Source organism: Xiphias gladius, chromosome 16 (assembly GCF_016859285.1).
Source record: "Xiphias gladius isolate SHS-SW01 ecotype Sanya breed wild chromosome 16, ASM1685928v1, whole genome shotgun sequence".
NCBI lineage: Eukaryota > Metazoa > Chordata > Actinopteri > Istiophoriformes > Xiphiidae > Xiphias > Xiphias gladius.
Genome location: NC_053415.1, coordinates 28,367,251 through 28,388,222, shown reverse-complemented (window position 1 = coordinate 28,388,222; position 20,972 = coordinate 28,367,251). Strand labels below are relative to the sequence as shown.

Genomic DNA, 20,972 nt, shown 5'->3' with positions numbered 1-20,972 from the left:
CTGTCTGTGTGTCAGGAACACTGTTGGGGAGTGCACTGCTGTGGCCATTCTGTCTGTCACTCATGGAGAGACAGACAGGACGAGAGGACGAGGGGGGCGAGCAGGAGAGGACAACAAGTGAGAATTTATTCACCTGTACTCTCATCCGTGTAACGTGTTCTTAATTTTCATTTATTTTCTATGTTTTGATTTTGACTTCAAGATCTCTTACTAAATCTGTACTTCAAACTCAAATGTTATCATCTTTCTGTTTTTATGCTGCTGCTACCAGAGGGACATACTCTGCAGATTCACCTCAGTTTTTTGAATTCATTTATTTTTTCACTTTTCATTTTCATTAACTCACGTGAGAATGGAAAGTAAGTTGGATCAGACTTGTTCCAGCGCATCCCACAGATGCTCAATCTGGTCGATATCTGAAGAAGTTGGAGTCCAGGAATCCAGGGCCACAATGTGTGCAGTGTGGCAAGGTGCATTATCCTGCTGAAAGACACCACTACCTACACTAGGGGTGTACCTGGTCTGCAGCATTGTTCAGGTAGGTGTCAAATTGACATCCACGTGAATGCCTGGACCAGGGTTTCCCAGTAGAACATGGCCCAGAGCATCACATCCCTCCACTGGCTGGTCTTCCTCCAACGCTGCATCCTGGTGCCGTCACTTCCCCCGGTAAACGGTGAACAGTACCCGACCGTCCACGTGTTGTTCATGGTCTGACCCTCCTCTGACCACCTCTGACCGGGAGCCCCCCACCAGCCCTGTTGTTTCAGAGGTGCTCCGATCCAGTCCTCTGGTCTTCTAGATCTGGTCCTTGTCAAAGCGGTTCAGGTCTTTACACCAGCACGTTCCTCCCACATCCAACACGTTGACTACGAGAACCAGCCGTTCACCCACCGTCGGATAAATCCCAGAGCTCGACCTGAGCCGTTGCTACGGGATGATGAACGTTGTTCACTTCATCTGGGACTAGTCAGAACCTTCTGGACCATCAGTTTATAAAAATCAACTGTGAATCACATCATGCAGTGAGAGTCAGAGGTTTGATGGGTGATTGTGACAAAACTTGTAGAAGAGTTTGTCAGTCAAAATGCTCTTTATCCTGTCATCCATCTCTCCATCCTGAAGTTTATGTCGCTCCATTAATCATTACTCATCCACTCACGCGATTCCCAGCCCTCCACCCCTCTGTTTTCTCCCACCCATCATTCTATCCATCCATTCATCTTTCTGTCCATCCTTTGGTCTGTCCTATATTCTGAAATTCCCTAAAGCTTCTCTAATCCGTCCATATCAACCAAACCGATCAGAGCCAGTATTTCCTCTCTCTCTTCCACCACTGTTTACACTCTGAAGAAATGATGTTTAGCTTTTCAGGCAGTTTGATGAAAGTGTAAAAAAAATAACCTACAACTTTACAGTTGAAAATGAACAGAATTGAATGAAACTGAATGAAAACTCACGAGGACTGGAAAAAAATGAACTCCCAGTCATATAAAGTAACTCGGATAACTGGGAATTAAGTGAACTCAGAGGAAGGAGTGTGTCCTCAGAGTCCAGTTTCACTTGTGTTTACATCTGTGTGTGTGTGTGTGTGTGTGTGTGTGTGTGTGTGTGATCAGTTCTGGGTGTATGCCCTTATACGGGCAGTCGAGTCACTTGTGATGCAACATGGACATTTTGAGTCGAGGTCCATTTCCTACCCCCCACCTCCTCCTCCCCCCACCCCTGCCCCTAGATGTACGGGGGAGGAGCCTGTCCTCTTGTTCCAGGGGGGCTTTAACCCAGCTCTGTTTATTCTCTCTCTCTTTCTCTCTCTCTCTCTTTCACTCCATCTGTCTCTGTGCTCGCTCGCCCAGCCCTGCAGCAGGAGGAGGAAGAGGAGGAGGAGGTGCAGCTGGTGGGACCGTGGTGCTGAGAGGAGGTGCCAGAGGAGGAGGAGGCGTGGAGCACAGAGGCAGCGGCAGTGGCGGTGTCAGTCGGCAGTGGCAGGAGGCCAACCAGGAGCCGAAAGAGAACCAGCAACTGCTGCACCTGCACAAGGAGGAGGAGAAGAAGAAGAAGGAGGGTGACCAGGACTCTTCCGCTGCTGCTCCCCGGGGCCTCCTCAAACACTGTGTGGAAACGAGGGAGTGTGGGGAAGAGGAGCTGCGACAGAGGGAGGCGCAGCAGCTGGACTTCCGCTCGCTGCTGGGACGCCGAACTTTTCACGCCAAAAAAAACCAGGGAGAGGAGCTGAGGGAGGCCGGCCTCGCCACCGCCACCGCCGAGCAGCGCCACCACCGCCACCAGATGGATTTTAAAGCCAAGGGCCTCAAGGGCGTCAAACCCAAGACCGAGGAGGAGCGCAAGGTGAACTCCCCGCAGCAGGTCGACTTTCGTGGCGTGCTGGGGAAGAAGAGCACCACTGCCAGCAACAGCAACAAACCAGCTGAGACGCCCGGAAAGAACACCGCCGACTTCCGCTCCGTCCTCGCTAACAAGAAGAAGGTGGCGAGCCCCGAGAACAATGGGGAGAGCGGGAAGACAGCGGTCAACAACTGTGTGGATGGAGGGATTAATGAGAAGAAGAGTGCTGGAGGAGGAGGAGGAGGAGGACGGAAGGTGCCGGAGTTCGTGGAGAAACTGAGTGATGCGACGGTGGTGGATGGGCAACGGCTCCGGCTGCAGTGCCGCCTCGCCGCCACCACCTCTGACCCTGCAGACGTCACCGTCACCTGGACACTGGACGGGAAGGTCGTCAAGCCATCCAAGTTCATCGTCCTCGCCAACGAAGGTCAGAGGTCACGCACACACACACGCACAAACACCTGCTCAGAGTGCCAGAATCTAATATGTCTCCTGCTTCATTCGAACACATTTCCACAGTGATCCCGACATGTTTGGTATCTGTGTAAACTTCAGGATCTCCTCCAGAAACTAGAGATAAAGATGTTGACGAGTTTGACTAAAGTCCGGAGAGGAGAGCGATAGTTTTACAGAGATGGAGTCAGTAGAAAGAGGCGAAACGTCTGGCGTTGAAGCAACTGTTGATGGAGCTCAGACCCTATTAATAGAACCAGATCTGAAACAATAGAGCGGGAGAGGCAGGATGTGATGTGTGACAGCGCTGTCAGAGTATTACTGGTATTTCATATGGGAACAGATCACTTTACATAGGACGCACACACACACACACACACACACACACACACTTGTTATCTTCACTTATGAGGACCAGCACTGATTCATTCACTTCATCCTCAAAGAAAAAGCTCAGTTTTTTGCCTCCTGTTCATCGTTCCTGTCAGTTAAAGGGACATTCCACCAAGTTTTGTGGCTGAGCTAAAGATTATTTTCATTGTCAATGAATTTTCTTCTATAAATTGATTAATCATTGAGAAAATATTAAAAACCCTCCAAGCTGATCTCATTAAATGGTCTGTTTTGTCCAACCGACAGTTCAAAACCCTAAGAAATGTAGTTTGCAAAAACACTTAGAACTGGTTATAACCCAGACTATAATGTGGTTATAATCATGTACAAACGTGTTAATCAATGTACCGCAGTTGTTCTAACGTCTGCTGTGAAGACTTGTTGAATGTTTTATACATTGACAAACACTCGGATTTGCTTACATATGCATTATAGTCTGTTATTATCCATTCAAGCCTTTTCCTTTACGTTCTGTGAGCTGGTGAGTTTTGTGTCGAGAATTGCATTTGAGTTCCAGAGCGTTCTGAGAATCCATTTAGTGCTTGGGTTGCAGTGGGTCTCAAAGTTTTGATTGGAGCCATAACGTTGCGTAGCTTTCGGTGATGAATTTGCTCGACAAACAGTCCCACTTGAGCTTGGATCTTTTTGTTTGAGTGTATTTCTCTTCCTAGCAACGACCAGAACGCAGTTAAGATGCACGCGCTGTCAGTTTTCCTTATGATAAGCAACTTGTGTGTCTTACACAGGCAGTGTTGTTTAAAAGGTCAGATAAACCGAACGGAGCTTTGAGTTTATATATGTTGTTGCCTTTAAGCTTATATCTGGACTGTTTGTTTTCCTTTATTTGTTTTGAATTAGGGCAAAGAGAATCAAAATAATCCAAACTGTGAACCCTCAGTAGTTATTAAATTATAAAATTCAACAGGAGAAAATGCCCTTTGGACATTTGAGACTTCAGACTTCATTCATTTTGCGTTTTGTGTCTGTTCGTCTCTATAGAGATGTAATAACTCTGACAATGATGTAATAATATAAAATGTCTTCACAGGAGAAGTTAGAACAAATACTGAACTTTAATAAACACTTAGACATGTCTATAGATCTGGGTATGAACCAGATTATAATCTGTTATGACCATTGTCTGACATCCCAAACCCCTTTTTAAAAACGCAAACACTGGATCTTTGATAAAAAGTCAAAGGTACCAGAAGCCCATGGACATAAAAACTAAGGGGAGACGTCAACTACAACTCCCAGGCTGCAATTCACTAATAAACAGCCAATCGCTATGATTCGCTGAAGCTAAAGGTTGCAATTTGTAGAGAATAAATCAGATCACTTTCTGAATCTGAATCAGTTTTATCATTTCACTACTGCTCTGAAGCAGCTGAGGCTCATGGGTATTATAGTATTTAGAGACAGATTAAACCTGATAAGTCAGAACCAAGGTGTAAATCATTCAGACAGGTGTCAAATCACAAGTATCTACAAAGTATCTACAGACCTGAGAGTCTTAAGAAGCACTGGACTCAGTTTCATTTACGAAGATCTTAAATTTTTTCTCTCTTGCTGTAAACGGTAACATCAGTTATAACTTTTACTGTCAGGAGACAGTTGTCAGCTCATAGTGGACAAAAGACTTCAGTTAACAAATGAATTATTTGTTTTTTAAAGTGTCAGTCCGGAGGATTTCAGTCCTGGTGGATTTGGCGACACCTGTACTTACTGGTGGTAACGGCAGATGTGGTTTAGTACCACAGGTCCCAGAGTTCTGGGGAGAGCGAGACAAACTACTGTGGTTTTAATCAAGACGTCAGGCAGTAATTGTCCCTTTTCGTAATTCTGAGAGTCTGAACAGCAGGACACGGTGACAGGAGCTGGTTACCTGGCTGTGGAGGTGGAGGTGGAGCTGCAGCCTGTCGCCTGCAGCTCTTCATCTAACAGCCACCGTGGCTGCTCTTCTTCTTCCAGCGCTCCCTGCAACTTCTCAAACCGATCCTCTGTCCAGAAATGACACGAACGACCGCTGTCTTGTTTTGTAGAAGCATTTTTAATGAACGAAGCGCTGAGCTCACTGACAAACACATTGCATTGCCCGTGACTACTTCACAATAAAAGTCCATCAGTGTTTCGGCAGTTAAACGTTTTTAACATGAAGCTGCAGCAGCAGGAATTTTCGGTTTGCATTAGCAGTAACTTAATGCAGCATTTTTTCTGGGAAGGTCTCCACAGACGCCCAGTTCATAAAACTGCAGACATATAGATATTGTGATACTTCCATCAGTGACCACAGGCCCAGTCACCGCTGTGTTACCTCATTGGGCGACAGACAGTGACTAACAGACATTTATTTAAATGAAAATCTTCCAGACTGGCACTTTAACGGGTTAATTCCTCCTCTTTCTGCTCGTTTTGCGTCTGTATGACATGTGTGATCACTACAGTGTCCAGGTAACCTTGTCTCTGACAATTAAGTTTCTGTACAGCTAAACTGTCATGGGAAATATGTTTTGTAGGAAACATAATCCCTGGTTGGATCCTCTTCACTGATGAACGTATGTTTCAAATGAATGAAGCTACATTTAATAACTGCAGAGTCTGCAGGAGGTGGTTGAGTTGGATGACCATCACACCAGAGACCGGGTTCACATCCAGAGTCCCGTCTGTGGTTCAGGTCCAGGAAAGATGGTGGTTTAGGTTCAGTGTAAATAAACAGGTTGTGTCTGAAGTCACTGTGAACCTTTTCTGTATTAAACCAGACCAGGATCTTTCCCGAACTGAACTCTACAATATACAAAAATATACAAATTTTCCCTTTAATGCTGCTTTCAAATAGACAGAATGTCCTCACAAAGATAGAAACGCACACACAGTGATGTCCTAATGGTTCCCTGTTGCACAGTTAAGACCTGCTGCTATATCTGCATATATGTGTGTGTGTTTATGAACAAATGAGGACACGGCCCGAGGATTTCCCCCCCGTGTGTGTGTGTGTGTGTGTGTGTGTGTGTGTGTGTGTGTGTGTGTGTGTGTGTGTGTGTGTCAGACAGCAGTAATCCTCCCCTCTGTTATTTCAGTCTGCAGGACAGCCCCTGATCCAGCTCTGTGTGGACTCTTTGTCACATTTAAAAGGTCACAGGTCACTCAGATGTCCTGAGACAGCTGTAGTCTCAACGGAGGCAAACAGTGGTGATGTTGTTGTTGTGGAGACGACACTGTTACAGAGCAGTGAAGAGTTTTCCTCATTCTGTATCACATTTGAGATCTTTCTTTGAACGTTGGTACAGTTTCACTTGAAGTTTTTATGTCTTCCTGCAGTAACAGTCCGGTCCAGTACTTTTACTCCATAACAGTCAAGGGGTCCTCTGCTGTGGGAAGAAAATCATTAACACACAAACTTTTTTATACTCTTTTATCCTGTTTTGGCAGCAGAAAAACTAAAACATGTTATTAAAAACACTTCCAAAATAGAAAGAAATGTTTCATCTTCTGCTGTTCAGCAGCAAAGTTTGGCATCAGAAATGGCCGTAACCTGCAATTACCTGTAATATAAGGTGAAAATATAGTGAAAAGAAGAGGCCCTAGAATTGGACCTTGAGGGATGCCACAGTTAAAGGGATCAGGGGATGAACAACAGTCCCCTATTCTAACTGAAAACGCTGTATCTCTCAGGTAAGAGGCAAACCATTTTACACTGGGCCCTGTAGAACAACTTCGCCCTCCAGGCATTTTAAAAGAACATCAAACGTCAAACAGCTGCTGCAATGTAATCAAACGGTGCATTTGTCTTTGTCAAAGTACGTCCCCTAAAAGTTCTTGTTTTTGCCACTGGCAGGTTCAGATTGTGATTATAATCCCTGACAACATTATAGATAGGATTCCTACAGAGACATAGAGCTTTTTGTTAAAAAGAAAGATCCCTTTTGTTTGTTTGTTTTTTTTGGGTGTATTTCACTGACAATCACAGAGCTTCACTTTAACAGTGAGCTGAAGCTAAAGATTGCAATACTGAGAAAACTGATGATTGAAGCAGGAGAGTTTCATGTCGGTCCAACTGCAATTCACTGACATTGTCTATGGGAAGAATGAATGGGACTGTTACTGCAAGAAATAACACATCACACTTCTGTACTAAATGTAGTAGTAGATTCTTTCCTTCAGCAGCCAGAGTCTGTACAGAGACCAAAACCTAAACCGGTGCTCTGACTTGTTATATGACAATCCTCACTACAGCCATAGATGCTGCACAGAAGGACTGGGAGGATAAACGCACCGTTGTTGAACGAGAATTACTCCAACACCTCCCGAAATCATAAACCTGCTAATTTTCTTTTTTGCATGGACACAACATGTTCGTCAGTGATTTTCAGAGATGCTGGCAGGTGTAGTTTTGAACCTTGGACAGGGTCAGGCTGTTTCCCCCCGTTTCTAGTCTTTATGCTAAGCTAACTGTTTCCCCCCGTTTCCAGTTTTTATGGTGAGCTAAGATAACAGTTTTTCACCTGTTTTCATTCTTTATGCTAAGCTAAGCCACCGTGTCCTGACACAGACATGAGAAATCTCAGCATCTCTCTGAAATTCAGAGAAAATGACCATTTCCCACAATGCATAGCCGCTTCTGTAACATGTGGTGGCTTCTGTAGAAAACTTCTGATCCCTTCAAGCCTCTGCTGTGTCTCCGTACTGGACTTTACACCAGAGATTTCAGTCGTAGCATTTGTTAGCTCACGAATTCATTACTAATGAGTTATTACCAGAGCTTAGTGTCTATCCAGCGTCATTACAATGTACATATGCAGCGATCCACAGCGTGCAGACCGGCTCGGGGGAGCTAACGGTAATAACACAGATGTCATTTCAGGCGCCGGTTTCTCCGTCACAGGGGAAGGGAATATTTAGTGCCGGCAGGATTCAAGAAGGCCTATCTGTCACTGTAAAATCTTAAATGTCAAAGTGTTGAATATCCAACACACAAAACCTGATCAGATTAAACAAGTGAGACGGTTAGCTTAGCGTTAGCAGTCCATCTGGCTGTAGCACTTCACTAACAAATCAGACAGAAGGCATTAACACACACTGACACACACTCACTGTGTTTGGATTACAGCTAAGATTTATTCACATCACACCGACACAAGGACACACAGACCTCTGCTGCGTTTCTACCGTTTCTACCCGCTCCGCACCTGAAGAGCAACTGAACCTAAAAGTTTTACTTAGAAATGATCACTACGACTTTGTATCCGCAGCACAGCAACTTTCATCCACACATTTTCCTGAAATGTTTGGTTTGGTGACGTAGTGACTAATCGCAGGGCTTGTTGAAACATCTGGAAGCATCTTGTTTTGTCCGACAAACAAAGCCGTGACTGAAGATATTCAGGCACAGGAGACAAGGAACCTCTCGCCCTCGGAGCACGAGCACATTAAACGACCTTAGGATGGTATAGAAGAGTTACCATGTCATGAACTCTTCATGAACTTTGGGGCCCAGATAGTGAATGTCCAAGACTGAAATGCTTCAACGGGAAGCTGAGGAACCAGGAAGAAAAAGAAACAAATTGTACGTCATTTGTGCACATTTTCACATTTGCTTCATTAATTCTCAAGTTGTGAGTTTTATGTGTCAGACAATAAAACTGTGATAACTTGAGAAACTATAAAGCACAAATGTTTGTTCTGCTGCTTAACTGATGTACAAATGACTGAGACAGCTTCGGGGTCATTTGGGTGTTAATGGGCTGCTGATATAACAGACCAATGCTTTGAGCACTAATTTTCATGCTGTGTGCACAAACTAACTGAAATATTTTTATTCATATCCTGATCACATTGGGGGCCCAACCTCACAGAGGCCAGTGTTTGCTCGGGGCTCAGTGGTTTTCCCTACAGACGGCAGTAATTCAGTCCCACGTTGTGCATATTCTTCTTACTTAATTAGACGCCCAGCCCGAGTAATTAAGGTGAAATGTGCAGGTGTCGTGGCAGTGTCGCAATAGGCTAGCTGGCCTCACAGGACGAACTAGTAACCGTTCGGCTCAGCTTCGCCGTGGACATTGAGAGACGTTCGCTTCGTTGAACTCATGGATCTGATCAGTCTGAACCTGGATCTGTCAGAGGATTCATGTCCAGCTTTTCCTTTAAATAGCTCCTGAAGCAGGTTACCGATTGTGTGTTAACAATCTTTGTTCTGCCAGTGTATCATGTCGCGTTGTGTTGTGTTGTGTTGCAGGCGGCCTGTGCTCTCTGACCATAGACAAAGCTCTACCAGAGGATGAAGGCCAGTATAAATGCAGAGCCGAGAACTCTGCAGGAAAAGCTGAAAGTTCCTGTATGGTTCTAGTAGACGGTAAGAACTTCACGTCTTTTTGTGTCTTCCGTCAATCATTGCTCATATTGTATATCAACATCTGTTTCCAGCTTCAGAAATGCCAAGAAAAATGTCCCCTTTTTTTTTGGTGTCATTGGTGGTGGAGGCGACATCGGGCGGCGAATCCAACACTTCAGTCCTCAGTAACACACCTCAGCTGACAAAATATCATGATCTCAGTGATGAACCCTTTAGATTTTAATGACCGAATTTGAACATGGATATAATTTGTAATTACTTCCGAGTGTCACCTCTCGTCTAAACACATCCTTGGTTTAATCAGATCGTGTACTGTATTTCAGTCTGAAGCGGGTACACGCCGTAACTGATGTCTGTGAAAGGCTTCTGCAAAACGTTAAAAACAAACTGTATAAGTTAACCTCCACTGTGTAGAAAGCAGCACCTGTTTTTAACATACTGTAAATAAATATTAACATCCATTTACACACTTTAATGGTCATTTTTCGTACTGAAGGAAGTCACCAAAATCCCTTAAACAATCCAGCATCTAAATGTTCCTTCCTCTCCTGTATGGACATGTCATATTAACAGTGAAACACCATTTTGTTCATATATTTTATCTTTTTGTCTTTAATTTGGCCTTTTAAATCACTTTTTTTTTTTCTCAGATCATAACTCCTCGTGCAGGTGTTGGTTTGTAATTCTTTGTTGATGTTTAAAGCTTAAAACATTCATATCCCTTAGTGCACTCTTTGGGAGGAACATACAAAACTCCCTTCAAAAATCTGGGAATTTAATTTTACTTGGTTTTTGTGGACATTAGTTATTAATAGTGAAACTCCATCTCACCTTTTACCCCAAATTTCTTAAATGTCCTTCAGTGTCTAGAAAAGTAAAACAGGCTTTAATTTGTCATTTCAATTATTTAATACTTTTTACTTTCATCATTAAAATTCTACCTCTGATATGGTCTTTTGCCTTAATGGAAGAAACATACAAAACTCCTCTCAACAACCTGGCACTTTTTCCTGCCAGAGTATTTTTACTGTATACAATGGACTGTCTGGAAAAGACAGAGAGGAATTGGTTAATAGTCTATTGTTAGTGTTTGCAGCTCAAAAACATTTGCACCCATATGACTAATGACTCAAATACTCCTGCTTACAAATATCCCTTTAAAAAATCTGGGACTTTAATTTAGCTTTTGCCTTTTATCATATCAAATATTAAATCGGAAACTGCATCTAAATGTATTCTTGATGTTTAGCACGTCCGCTTTAATTCAGCTGTGAATCAATCAGAAACATCTAGTTTCTTCATAAAATGTTTGTCCTGACGTTACCTGATTCTTTCATTCAGTCTTTGTATCGATGTGCCCAAGAAGTGCAAACACCTCCCAGTTTCTCCAACAACATCAGATTAGAACCTAAGACCCCTTGAAATTTAAATATAATCACGGTCCAGGTCCAATGTTACATCCTATATTCAATCTGTCTACATCTGTATGTACGTACCTGTAATCTACATATAAAACTGCCTGTTGAAACCTAAGAAAAGTCTCAAGTTTTCCAGTGAACATGGCAGAGAAACACATGACAGCCCCCCCCCCCCCAGGATTCCTCAGCAGTCTCTGTCTGGTTGGAGTTTCCTGTAATTAGAATGAATCAACACAGAGTCTATTTATCCAAAATCTCCGAATCCTTCCTGGAAACACGCGTGTTCGCATTCAGTTCAAATCGCAGCTGAGGCTGACGGGAATGTAGAAATTGGTTTGACATATTTCATGTTTTCCTCTTGCTGTTGTCGGACACTGAACCAGGATGAAACGCTGATCTAATCTCAGAAACACTCCGTTACTCAGCAGCCATTTCCAAACTGCTGCTGCTGAGAAAATCAGCATTTTATTGTCACATCAGCATTAATCAGGTTCCTGCACAAGCTCTGCTGTGATCAGATACATCCACATTAAACTGAGAGAGGACTGAAGTTTACTGTCACACAGCTCCGACCCTCACTGAGTCCCGAAGTCTGGGGGCAGATTTGATGAAGGCTGCATTTCCGGTTTTCCTTTGGAGGGAGGGAGGGGGAGCAAGATTAACAGAGAGTGCATGGCGGGTTATAAAACGCCGGGGAGAGGTACCTGGCTGTGTGGAGCTTTTTTTCTTATGAGAAACAGAACCTCAGATCAAGATACTGGAGGCCAGTGCAGCCTGACTGGACCTGGACTGGTGCTTGCCTCTGTTTCAGCCCTGTTGTTAAGAACTGAATCCTCTCCACTTTCTTCAGTGTTCGCCAGATGCATTTACATTTTAAAAGCAAGAAAGTGGATGAGTTGATGCTTAGTATGAACAGCTCTCACGATCAGAGCTGAAACAGCTAATACATCTCTCTCTCTCTCCCTCTTCATCTCTCTGTGTGTCTATGTCTCCCGTCCTCCTGCAGACCCGGCAGAAAACTCTCCGGCGGACAAGAAGTCCAAGAAGGCGACTCCGACCTCGGAGAGTGAGTTTCCAAAATATGCAGCAGCAGCCTCTTTCCTTTTGCCCCAATAAGGAGCTGCAGGCTGGGAGCACTGGTTCCCACACGCACGTGCGCACACACACACACCCACACACACACACACACACACACACACTCTCTCAGGGTCGGTGGTTTCTATTTAAAGCGTCTCTGTGTGTCATTGGAAACATCAGTGCGTAAATCACTGTCAGATTATTATTCCTACCTCCATAACAGTAAACCAACGCTCTCTTCTCCACAATAAGGACCACGTTTCCCATCAGCCCTGCCGCTTCCTGAGCTGCCCCCCCTCCAAACTGACTAAACCTGGATAACATCAGGGTTGATACTTAACCCTTTCAGTGCCACAGTTTACTTGAGGCTAATGAGCTGATCTGTTCTGCTGACTGAGAGTCATCAGCAGCTCAGGGCTTCGTTCCCAAAATCATCTAAAGGTTACGACGGCGGTAAAATCCACCAGCTGAAGCATCGTGGCTGAAGACTCTTAGAGCTGATGGTAGATTAACGAGTGATTCCTGCAGGAGGAATGAGAAGCTGCGTTTTATGGTTTTTGTTCATTTTTCTGTCTCTCTGCTTTTATCGTGAACACCAGCGTCACGATGCCGTCGTGGCCGGAGGCATCGCGACTTCAGGTCGTCCGTCCGTCGCTCGCTAACGTCGATACCTCAGCGACGCCTTGAGGGAATTTCTTCCAATTTGGCACAAATGTTCACTTGCACTCAAGGATGAACTGATTAGATTTTGGAGGTCAGAGGTCAACGTCACTGTGACCTCACAAAACGTGTTTTTGGCCTTAACTCAAGAATTCATACACTAACCATGACAAAATACACTTAATACCTTTTACGAGATTCCTTCAAAGTGGCGGTGATTCTAGTTTGTTAAGTTACATTTGATGTAAAATGATAATGACGATAATGTTTAAATTAGAAAATAAGAGAATAAAACGAAACACACAAATTAAAGCATGCTTCTGTGCAGGATCCTGCAGTTTATGGCCGCGCTAACCAGGTGCAGCTCCTTGTCTGTTGGTTCTGATTGGCTGGTTTTTAGTTGTTGTCTGGCTTGTTGTCGTTGGTCGTTGCAGCATCACTTTGTGAGAATTTGATCCCATATTTAGAATTCAGCTTCCGGCCGTTTTTAGTCTCCAGAACTTTAAATCGGTGGATGTGTTTCACAGTGAGTTCTGGGACCGCCAGCCAGAGATTTCAGCTAAAACGAGCTGTGTCTGCTCAGTGTTTTATGTTAGAAAGCTATATGAAAGTAGCTGTACATCAGACAGTACAGCTGACATGTGGACTGTTGCTGCAGCAGTTTCAGGTTTTCTCTCTTTCCCCAGCCCTCAGTGGAAAATCTGCTCTTATCTTTATGATTTTACTCTAAAGCGTTCCTGTGTGTGTTGTAAATGCACTCTGCATACCTCAGTGTAGGATTTATTGATGTGGATGGTTTGTGAGCTCACTCACCATGTTTACGTGCACCACTGTCCTGGTTACGATCAGGTACCGTCAAGCCTCTGAAGCATGAAACGGGGATAATTTAGGACACTGCATAAAGCATAAATGTCAGACTGTAGACTTATAGAGTGGTGCTCTATAGCACATAGGGAGTGATTTTCAGACACAATTTATTGTTAAAAATCTGATCCAACTGGTTGGAAACAAATTCTGGCACAATAAAGTTTCAGGTGTCTGAGTTTTCGGAAGACAGCGGTCTTCTTTTCCCAGTATGATGTACAGTATTTGGTTTGGAAATGACCAGAAGAAGAAGTCTGGACAACATTGTGGACAGGGCGTGATCCATTAGTGATGGATGATCACAGTGAGTTTTGAGTTGGTTGCGTGACAGTTAAAAACACTGCGTATGATTAATAAAACACTATCTCTTAAATGAGGTCAGGTGTCTATGTTTTTGTTTTTCAGGGACTTTTAATATTATTTAGCTGATTCACTTATATCAGAAAAATTAGTTTCACCGTCATAATAGAATATTTACAAACCCCTCCCCTGAACAGTGATTGTCCAATTGTCCAATCACAACTCAGCAACAGCAACTGGCCGCGGCAGGTGTGTCGGTGTTTGTATTTCTCCACCTGATGAGGAGGCGTCCATGGAGCTGTAGTCCCAGAGACACTGAGACAGAGTCTAGATGGTCGAGTCCTTTTTCAGTCTCAAACTGTGTTTATTTGCACTAATGTGAGCTGCTAACGTTAGCATGTCGACTCACAACCAGAGTCCCTTCCAAGAGACATTATACGGGGGGAAAAATCAGAGAGGATTTAACTAAATGCTGGAGGTGTTGGTTGCTTGTTAGCTAGCAGGCTACCATGTCAAATAATGTTAATAATTAAAATGAGCTTGCGTGCTAATGTTAGCATAACTAGCCATATTGTCATGATAGAAAACAAACCAAAATGAATGAGGCTGAGAAAAACGGAGGAAAATGTTTATTAGTCCATGAAGGAAACCTCCCAGTCAGCTCAGAATCAGCAGAATTGCTACTAGCAATAAATCCTGTAACGAACACAGCTTCACGTGAGTGAAGAAGAGTTTTTCCTGTTTCTAATATGAGTTTCTAATGTAACACGTCTGGCACACGTACATTTTGATGAGAGAGCAGGTTTTTCTGGTACGTGTTAATGTTACGATTGTAATGCGGACATTAGCTTTTTATTTGTTTTACGCTGATGTGATTTCTCTCCCCCTGCGGCGGTAACTGTGTGTGGTCTGTGTTAGCGTTATCACCGCTATAGCTGCTGTTTCTCCCAGGAATGTGTGTCGTGTTAGCTGTTAGCCAGAGCTGGCAGATGTCTATTACATGTCTGTGGTGCGTGGTAAAAAAAACCTTAAGAGTGTTAGATTCCCTTTTTTCCTCTCAAAAGCTTTTTACTGGTTTCTAGCAGGTCGCTTTGTTTCTAAATACTGACGATGTTTAAACTGTCGTCACTCTGTGGCAACTTGTTATCTGCTCCCCTGCTGCACATGCAGCCATGATTGTTTGTAAATGGGAAAACTGTCTATCGCTGATAAAGCCGCGGCATTGTGCACCTGATATCCACCCGAAACACCTGACTCTGGAGGAGACAGAGAAGGAGAGGGTTTAAGAAAATGTTCTTTTAACAGCACAACAAACTACAGCTTCAAAGGAGGCAAAAAATGAAAGAAGAGTTTCTAACGTTTTACATCCTCAAGAAGACAAAAAATAACACACAGTTCAGTCTTCACCGAACTGGTACTCACCACTTACATCTGCCCCCTGTAAGTAATGCTCATTTATCTGACTGAAGTGAGGCGAATGTAACAGAGACACGGAGTCCTCTGCAGAGTTTTACCAACAGATCTGAGCTGACAGCAGAGGAATGACGGGGGGAGGATGGGGGAGGTGGAGGGAGGATGTTCTGGTACAAAACGGTTCAGGGCTCTTCGTGGCCCCTCTCCCACACTTCCATTTAAGGCCTGGTTTCCCTGACTCAGCCTCCTCTCTCAGACTTTGTTTCACTTCACACCACAGATTAAAACTCTGAAGCTCTCCAGGGAGGCTGCTCTCCTTTTAAGAAGCTCCTCGTCCTCATGCTGACTGTCACTGATCTGGACAAAAAGACGCAGCGTCCCGGAGACTGTTTGTCACAGAAAATGACTTTAGACGTCAAAACGAATCGTTTCTGATCAAGTTTGGTTGCAGACACAAAGATGATTTATCAATGAAGTTCTGAACACGAGTTACTGGATGCTTTAATATTTATTGTAAAAAATACATTTCTTTTTGGCGACAAATATCCAGTTGTAGTTTTGGGTACAGACTGATGTTATTGTTCGAGTTATGGCTGTCGGCAAACTTTTCGGCACTTTTGGTTTTAGCCCAAGCAGTACTGGATTTGTGAGGCAGATGTTGATATTTGAGAGTTCAAAAATCTGATGACACATTGGCCAATATTTGTGTTTTTATAAAGACACATAACATTGTGATTAAGAATATACACTGAGTGGGACGAGCCTACAGCCATGCTAGCAGCTTTGTGAGGCTGACAACAAATCAAATGTTGACCTGATGATGGCGCTAGATGAAAAGTCAGAGGATCATCAGAGTTATTCCAGTTCATCCTGTGGGGAACATGAACGTCTGAACCACATTTCGGTCCGGACCAAAGTGGTGGAGCGGCTGACAGACGTTGCCATCCATAGATAAAGTTGTGACCTTTTTTTTGTACATAGACCCGTAATGCGTTGACTGAGACAACTCGTCATTGCTCTTAGTGACAATCAGTTTCTTTCCTGACATTTCTCGTTACTTACAGGTCAAATCAGGCTCAATATTGATATTAGCAGAAACTTGATATCCAAGGATCAGGAGCAAAACATAGGATCAGATCAACCCTGTAAAATACTGCTTCGGTATTCGATTTTACAGTAACACTGTGGAAGGTGGTGCTTTGTGAATATATCCCTTTAAACATGAACAGACAGACAGTGAACCTTTTATATAAAGCCTGATCCATTGTTTGAGTCGAGTACACCTGCTGTCAAAAACTCCCAGATACTGTGTTTTCTGTTAACACGCTGCAAACACACTTGGTACTGGACTCGGCAGATACCCAGCATTAACGAACGCGTGATGTGACTGGGACGGTGAGATTATTAAACTGGATTTCAGAACTAGAATCACCACCTCGTGGTTCTACGCCTCCACCAACCAGTCAAGTTGCAGTTTACATCCACGTCCGTCCAGACTATAATATATGCGGTGAAGACTTTGAAGGAATCTCATAAAAGGTATTAAGTGTATTCTGTCATGATTAGTGCATGAATTCTTGAGTTATGGCAAAAAACATGAATTGTGAGGTCACAGAGACCTTTGACCTCTGACCTCCAAAAGCTTATCAGTTCATCCTTGAGTCCGAGTGAGGTTTGTACCAAAGTTGAAGAATTTCCCTCAGGGCGTCGCTGAGATATCAACGTTAGCGAGCGACGGACGAGCTGAAAACACGATGCCTCCGGCCACGGTTGTCGTCGTCTTTCCCATCAATCCAGTAAATGCCAGCTGTTTACAAGCTGTTGGATCCTCCCGTGATTGACACTTCAGACAGCCAATCAGTGTGCAGCTCCGACAGTTAGGTGCACTGAGTGATCCTGCCGGACAGACGCTAACTCTCAGCCCGCCTGGCTCGCCACGGTGCACAAATCAAATGCTCCTTCGGCTGTTAGCACCTACTGTAGTTGGTGTCGACCCAGAGAGGAGGTGATGATTTGACGGCTATACATCGTGTGTGTGTGTGTGTGTGTGTGTGTGTGTGTGTGTGTGTGTGTGTGTGAGAGACGACAGAGTAACAGAGGTTTTTAAACAGTCCATCATCCATCACGTTATTGACTCAGTTACTGTACGATAGAAGGAGGACGTGTGAAGATCAAGCCTGTTAGACCAGAGACCAGGTCCAATTCAACTCAATTCAGTTTTACTTATATAGCAGCCAAATCATAACAGAGGTTCTCTCAGGGCACTTTCATGTAGACCAGGTCCAGACCGGACTCTTTATAGGTATAAGGTTCACGTCCAGAGTCCCATCTGGGGCAACAAAAGTTGTCCAACTGGATAATTGTTTTCTGACGTATCCGCCACCAGACACACCAGCAAAGTCTTTGACTTGTTTCCACATGTCGTTCTTCTTTTTCACGTCCCAGTAACTCGTTAAAGACGCATCGTAGAGAACTGGGAGGCCGCAGACCGCGACGATCAGCTTTTCCTCCATTTTGTTTAAAGTTGCTTGGCGTAGTGGCGTGGAGTAGGAAACAGCTCTGCGCCTCTGTTTCTGCTGGAATCAGGATGATCCCGATTGGCTGTCGCTTGCGCTGCATCAGAGGTTATTTGCATAAAGCTGAGCCTCTCTGAGCTTCCCCCGCTGGTGTAGCTTGGGGTTTTTCTGTCTGAAACCAGGTCCCAGCATTTTTTAATCCTCGTGGAAAATGTGAAGAGAAGATGGTAGCGAGGGAGACGATGATGTGACGGAGACATCGGAAACTCCACTGGGCGGCTTTAGGAAGTTTGTTGGCCTCAGACAAAAGGGAGTCCACTTATTTTGTCAACCTGGACCCAGATCCAGAACTGGACCAGCTTTCAGAGCCCAACACTACATGTGAATATTAACTGGCTCAGGTAAATGAGTCCTAATGAAAATGCTTTGGTGACCTCTGACCTTTCCCTCCAATCAACAAATGATGTGACAGTAACCACATCAGCAGCTGCAGAGACAGACAGTACAGCATACACCTGAACTCTGACCTTTAACATGCCGCTGGATCTGCTTACTGATGGGCTCAGACAGCGATTGTCCTCATAAACCTGTCTTCGGTTTCAGCCTCCACAACAAATAAAAGGAGCAGGGCCAAAGACCGTGGCTCCTTGACAGCAGCTCAGTCGGGACTGAAACCCTATCCTGTATGTAGATTTATATATCATCTCTGGTATGACCCAGGACCTGGTCCAGCTCTGGACCCTCCAAACCACTCAGCGCGTGTGTGTGTGTTTTCAGAGTTGAGTTGATGGTTGTGGGTTCAGCTTTCAGGGTCAAGGTTTCATATTAGAGGTCGGAAAAAGACCTATGGAAACCTGAACCTGAAGCCAAAAGGAATAAATAAATTTTCAAAAATACAGCAACAGGATCCAGATAGGTATCTGGATTAGGTCTGGACTGTGGTACAGTCATACATCTACATGTTGACAGGCTTTCAGAGAGATCGTTCAGTTCCCTCTCCACAGAGACATTTTGTTAAGCATCAAGGGACGAGGACAGATTTTATTACACCTGCTGCCTCCAGGTTTGATCCATCACCTGTCATTTTCCTCCAGACCCAGGGTCACATTCAGACCTGGAGAAACCGTCTGGGTTATCGATTCTTTGAAACAAGCAGCAGTTACCTGATGGAAACAGCTGCTGCTGTGGTCGAAGTGGCTCTGCAGTGAAGGGTTAAACACCACCTGCACCACACACCTGAAACGACCCAAAGTGAAGTGGCTGTGGCTCCTGAACCATGCGGACTATATGAATGAACAAGGAGGGCTGAGACATAGGGAGGTGGGACAAGGGTGGAGGTACAGCGCTTACATTTGAGTCAGGTGGAGCTGCAGTCGCTCGCAGTTCAGAGAAACATTGGGTCATCACCGGCGCGATCACTGAGGGGGGGTTAGCAGTCTATATAGAGCAGTTGTTGGGATTTCTATGATTTCTATGTTCAAATAAAAGCAACAAGTCAACAGTAACGTAACAGAAGGTGACTCAGACCGTTCGAGTCCGATCAACACATCAAACAGTCTGTCGGTTACTTTCTGTTGGTCTCTCTGAGAACAGAAATAACTTTGTGTTGGAAAAACCTCATGTTTGTGTTTCCGATGGGTGGGGGAGGGGGGTTGTTGAATAAAGGACTGAGGGAGGAGGGAGGAAAGGGAGAAGAAGAAGAAGAGCTTTCATACATTTTTCACAACATCTCTAACTGTGTATCTGACAACGTTCACGGACTCTTAGGTTTCGTCTGTTCCTTCTGCCAGCGTCAGAATTAATAAAACGTCCAGGAACTATTTCCTGCATCCCGAGGAACTGTTTATAGATTGTCCATATATGGTCATCAGAGACGCTCTCTGTCCACCGGAGTCCTCACTCTGTCTCACATTCTTCTTCTGTGGCTGCTTCTTCTCCCTCTGCGCCGTAACGTCTTTTTATTTCTGATATATGAGCAGCCAAAGAACCTCCTCAGGTTCCTGGAAGGTCTTTCAAACTACAAGAGGCTGTATTGATTGATTTGATTTTGATTGTGGTCTTGAAGTTATAAAAACGACAAGAATTACAAAAGGAAGGATAATAATTATAGCAATGATCAATTAAAAGACACAGTACGTGCACAGCATGCACTGTCTTTACGCACACATACTGCAAACACGCATGTACTGTACTGTACAGAGAAGGAGGCTGCAGTAACGAGACACGATCAGGTTGAAAAACATCTGGTCACATCTGCGGCGTCTCTGACCATCTGACGTGTTTGTGTTTCCATCAGGTGAAGCCAGGATAAAGAAACCAACTCCCAAGACCCCCCCGAAACAAGGTGCGGCACACATCTATACACCTGTCTGAACACGTACCTGCACCGTAAAACTCCCCATCGTATAAAATTTAAAAAAGAAGCAAGTAAAAACATCTGACTGAGTGCGGTGAGATCATTTTAAACTACATATGTACGAAACACGGGGCTCTAATGAAAGGCACGATCCATGTGCTTGATGGGAAATGTAGGATCCAGTGCTGTTGGACTAGAAATCAGGAATCTTCACCTGCGCCGCTCAGATTTAATCTGTCTCTCACAACAACTACTGCTGTCTGAGTCGGACAATAATCATTAATCAGTAATAAAAAAGGGGGAAAAAAGAGGCAAAAACAATCATTAAAAGAAAAAAACCAACAGCTGTCAACTGTTCTATCTTCATCACCGGACTTCATGTCAATTTTTAAAGATTTAAAGGTGATAAGAAAAGATGAATCCTTTTCAAACCAGAACAGTACAACCTGTGTTTTTCTATGTGGTGGGGGATCATCGGCAGCCAGCAGGGGGCGCTACAGCTCAGACTGGACCTCTATAAGTCCTCCAGACTCCTGCTCAAGTGCCTTTGAGCAGCTGAGACTCAGTCACAGCAGGACTGTCAGACCGTCTCTAAAGAACAAGCTTCTGGGAAAACTACAGCTCCCATGAGCACCCCTGGGGCTGAGACTCATGGGACATCGAGTTGTTAGGAGCCAAAAATAATGCTTTATCTTTGTTAAAATGAAATTTAAATCTTAAAAAAAGTACATGAAGTTTGGTTCAAACTGTGACGGCATGAACGGCCGCGGTCATCGCCACTGTTTTCATTTTCTTGATTGTTTTCTGCTTCCTTTCTTCTTCTTTTT

General features: G+C 44.2%; 1 protein-coding gene across 1 annotated transcript in view; it reads left to right on the top strand.

Annotated features, from left to right (window-relative positions):
• The window catches only part of LOC120801368 (myosin light chain kinase, smooth muscle-like), a 54,943-nt gene that overhangs the window by 15,003 nt on the left and 18,968 nt on the right, over window positions 1–20,972 (top strand). Inside the window, exons 8-12 of the mRNA XM_040148265.1 lie at window positions 16–117; window positions 1,857–2,773; window positions 9,425–9,541; window positions 11,966–12,025; window positions 20,086–20,133. Of these exons, the coding sequence (XP_040004199.1) occupies window positions 16–117; window positions 1,857–2,773; window positions 9,425–9,541; window positions 11,966–12,025; window positions 20,086–20,133 (1,244 nt within the window). The remainder of the gene's footprint in view (window positions 1–15; window positions 118–1,856; window positions 2,774–9,424; window positions 9,542–11,965; window positions 12,026–20,085; window positions 20,134–20,972) is intronic.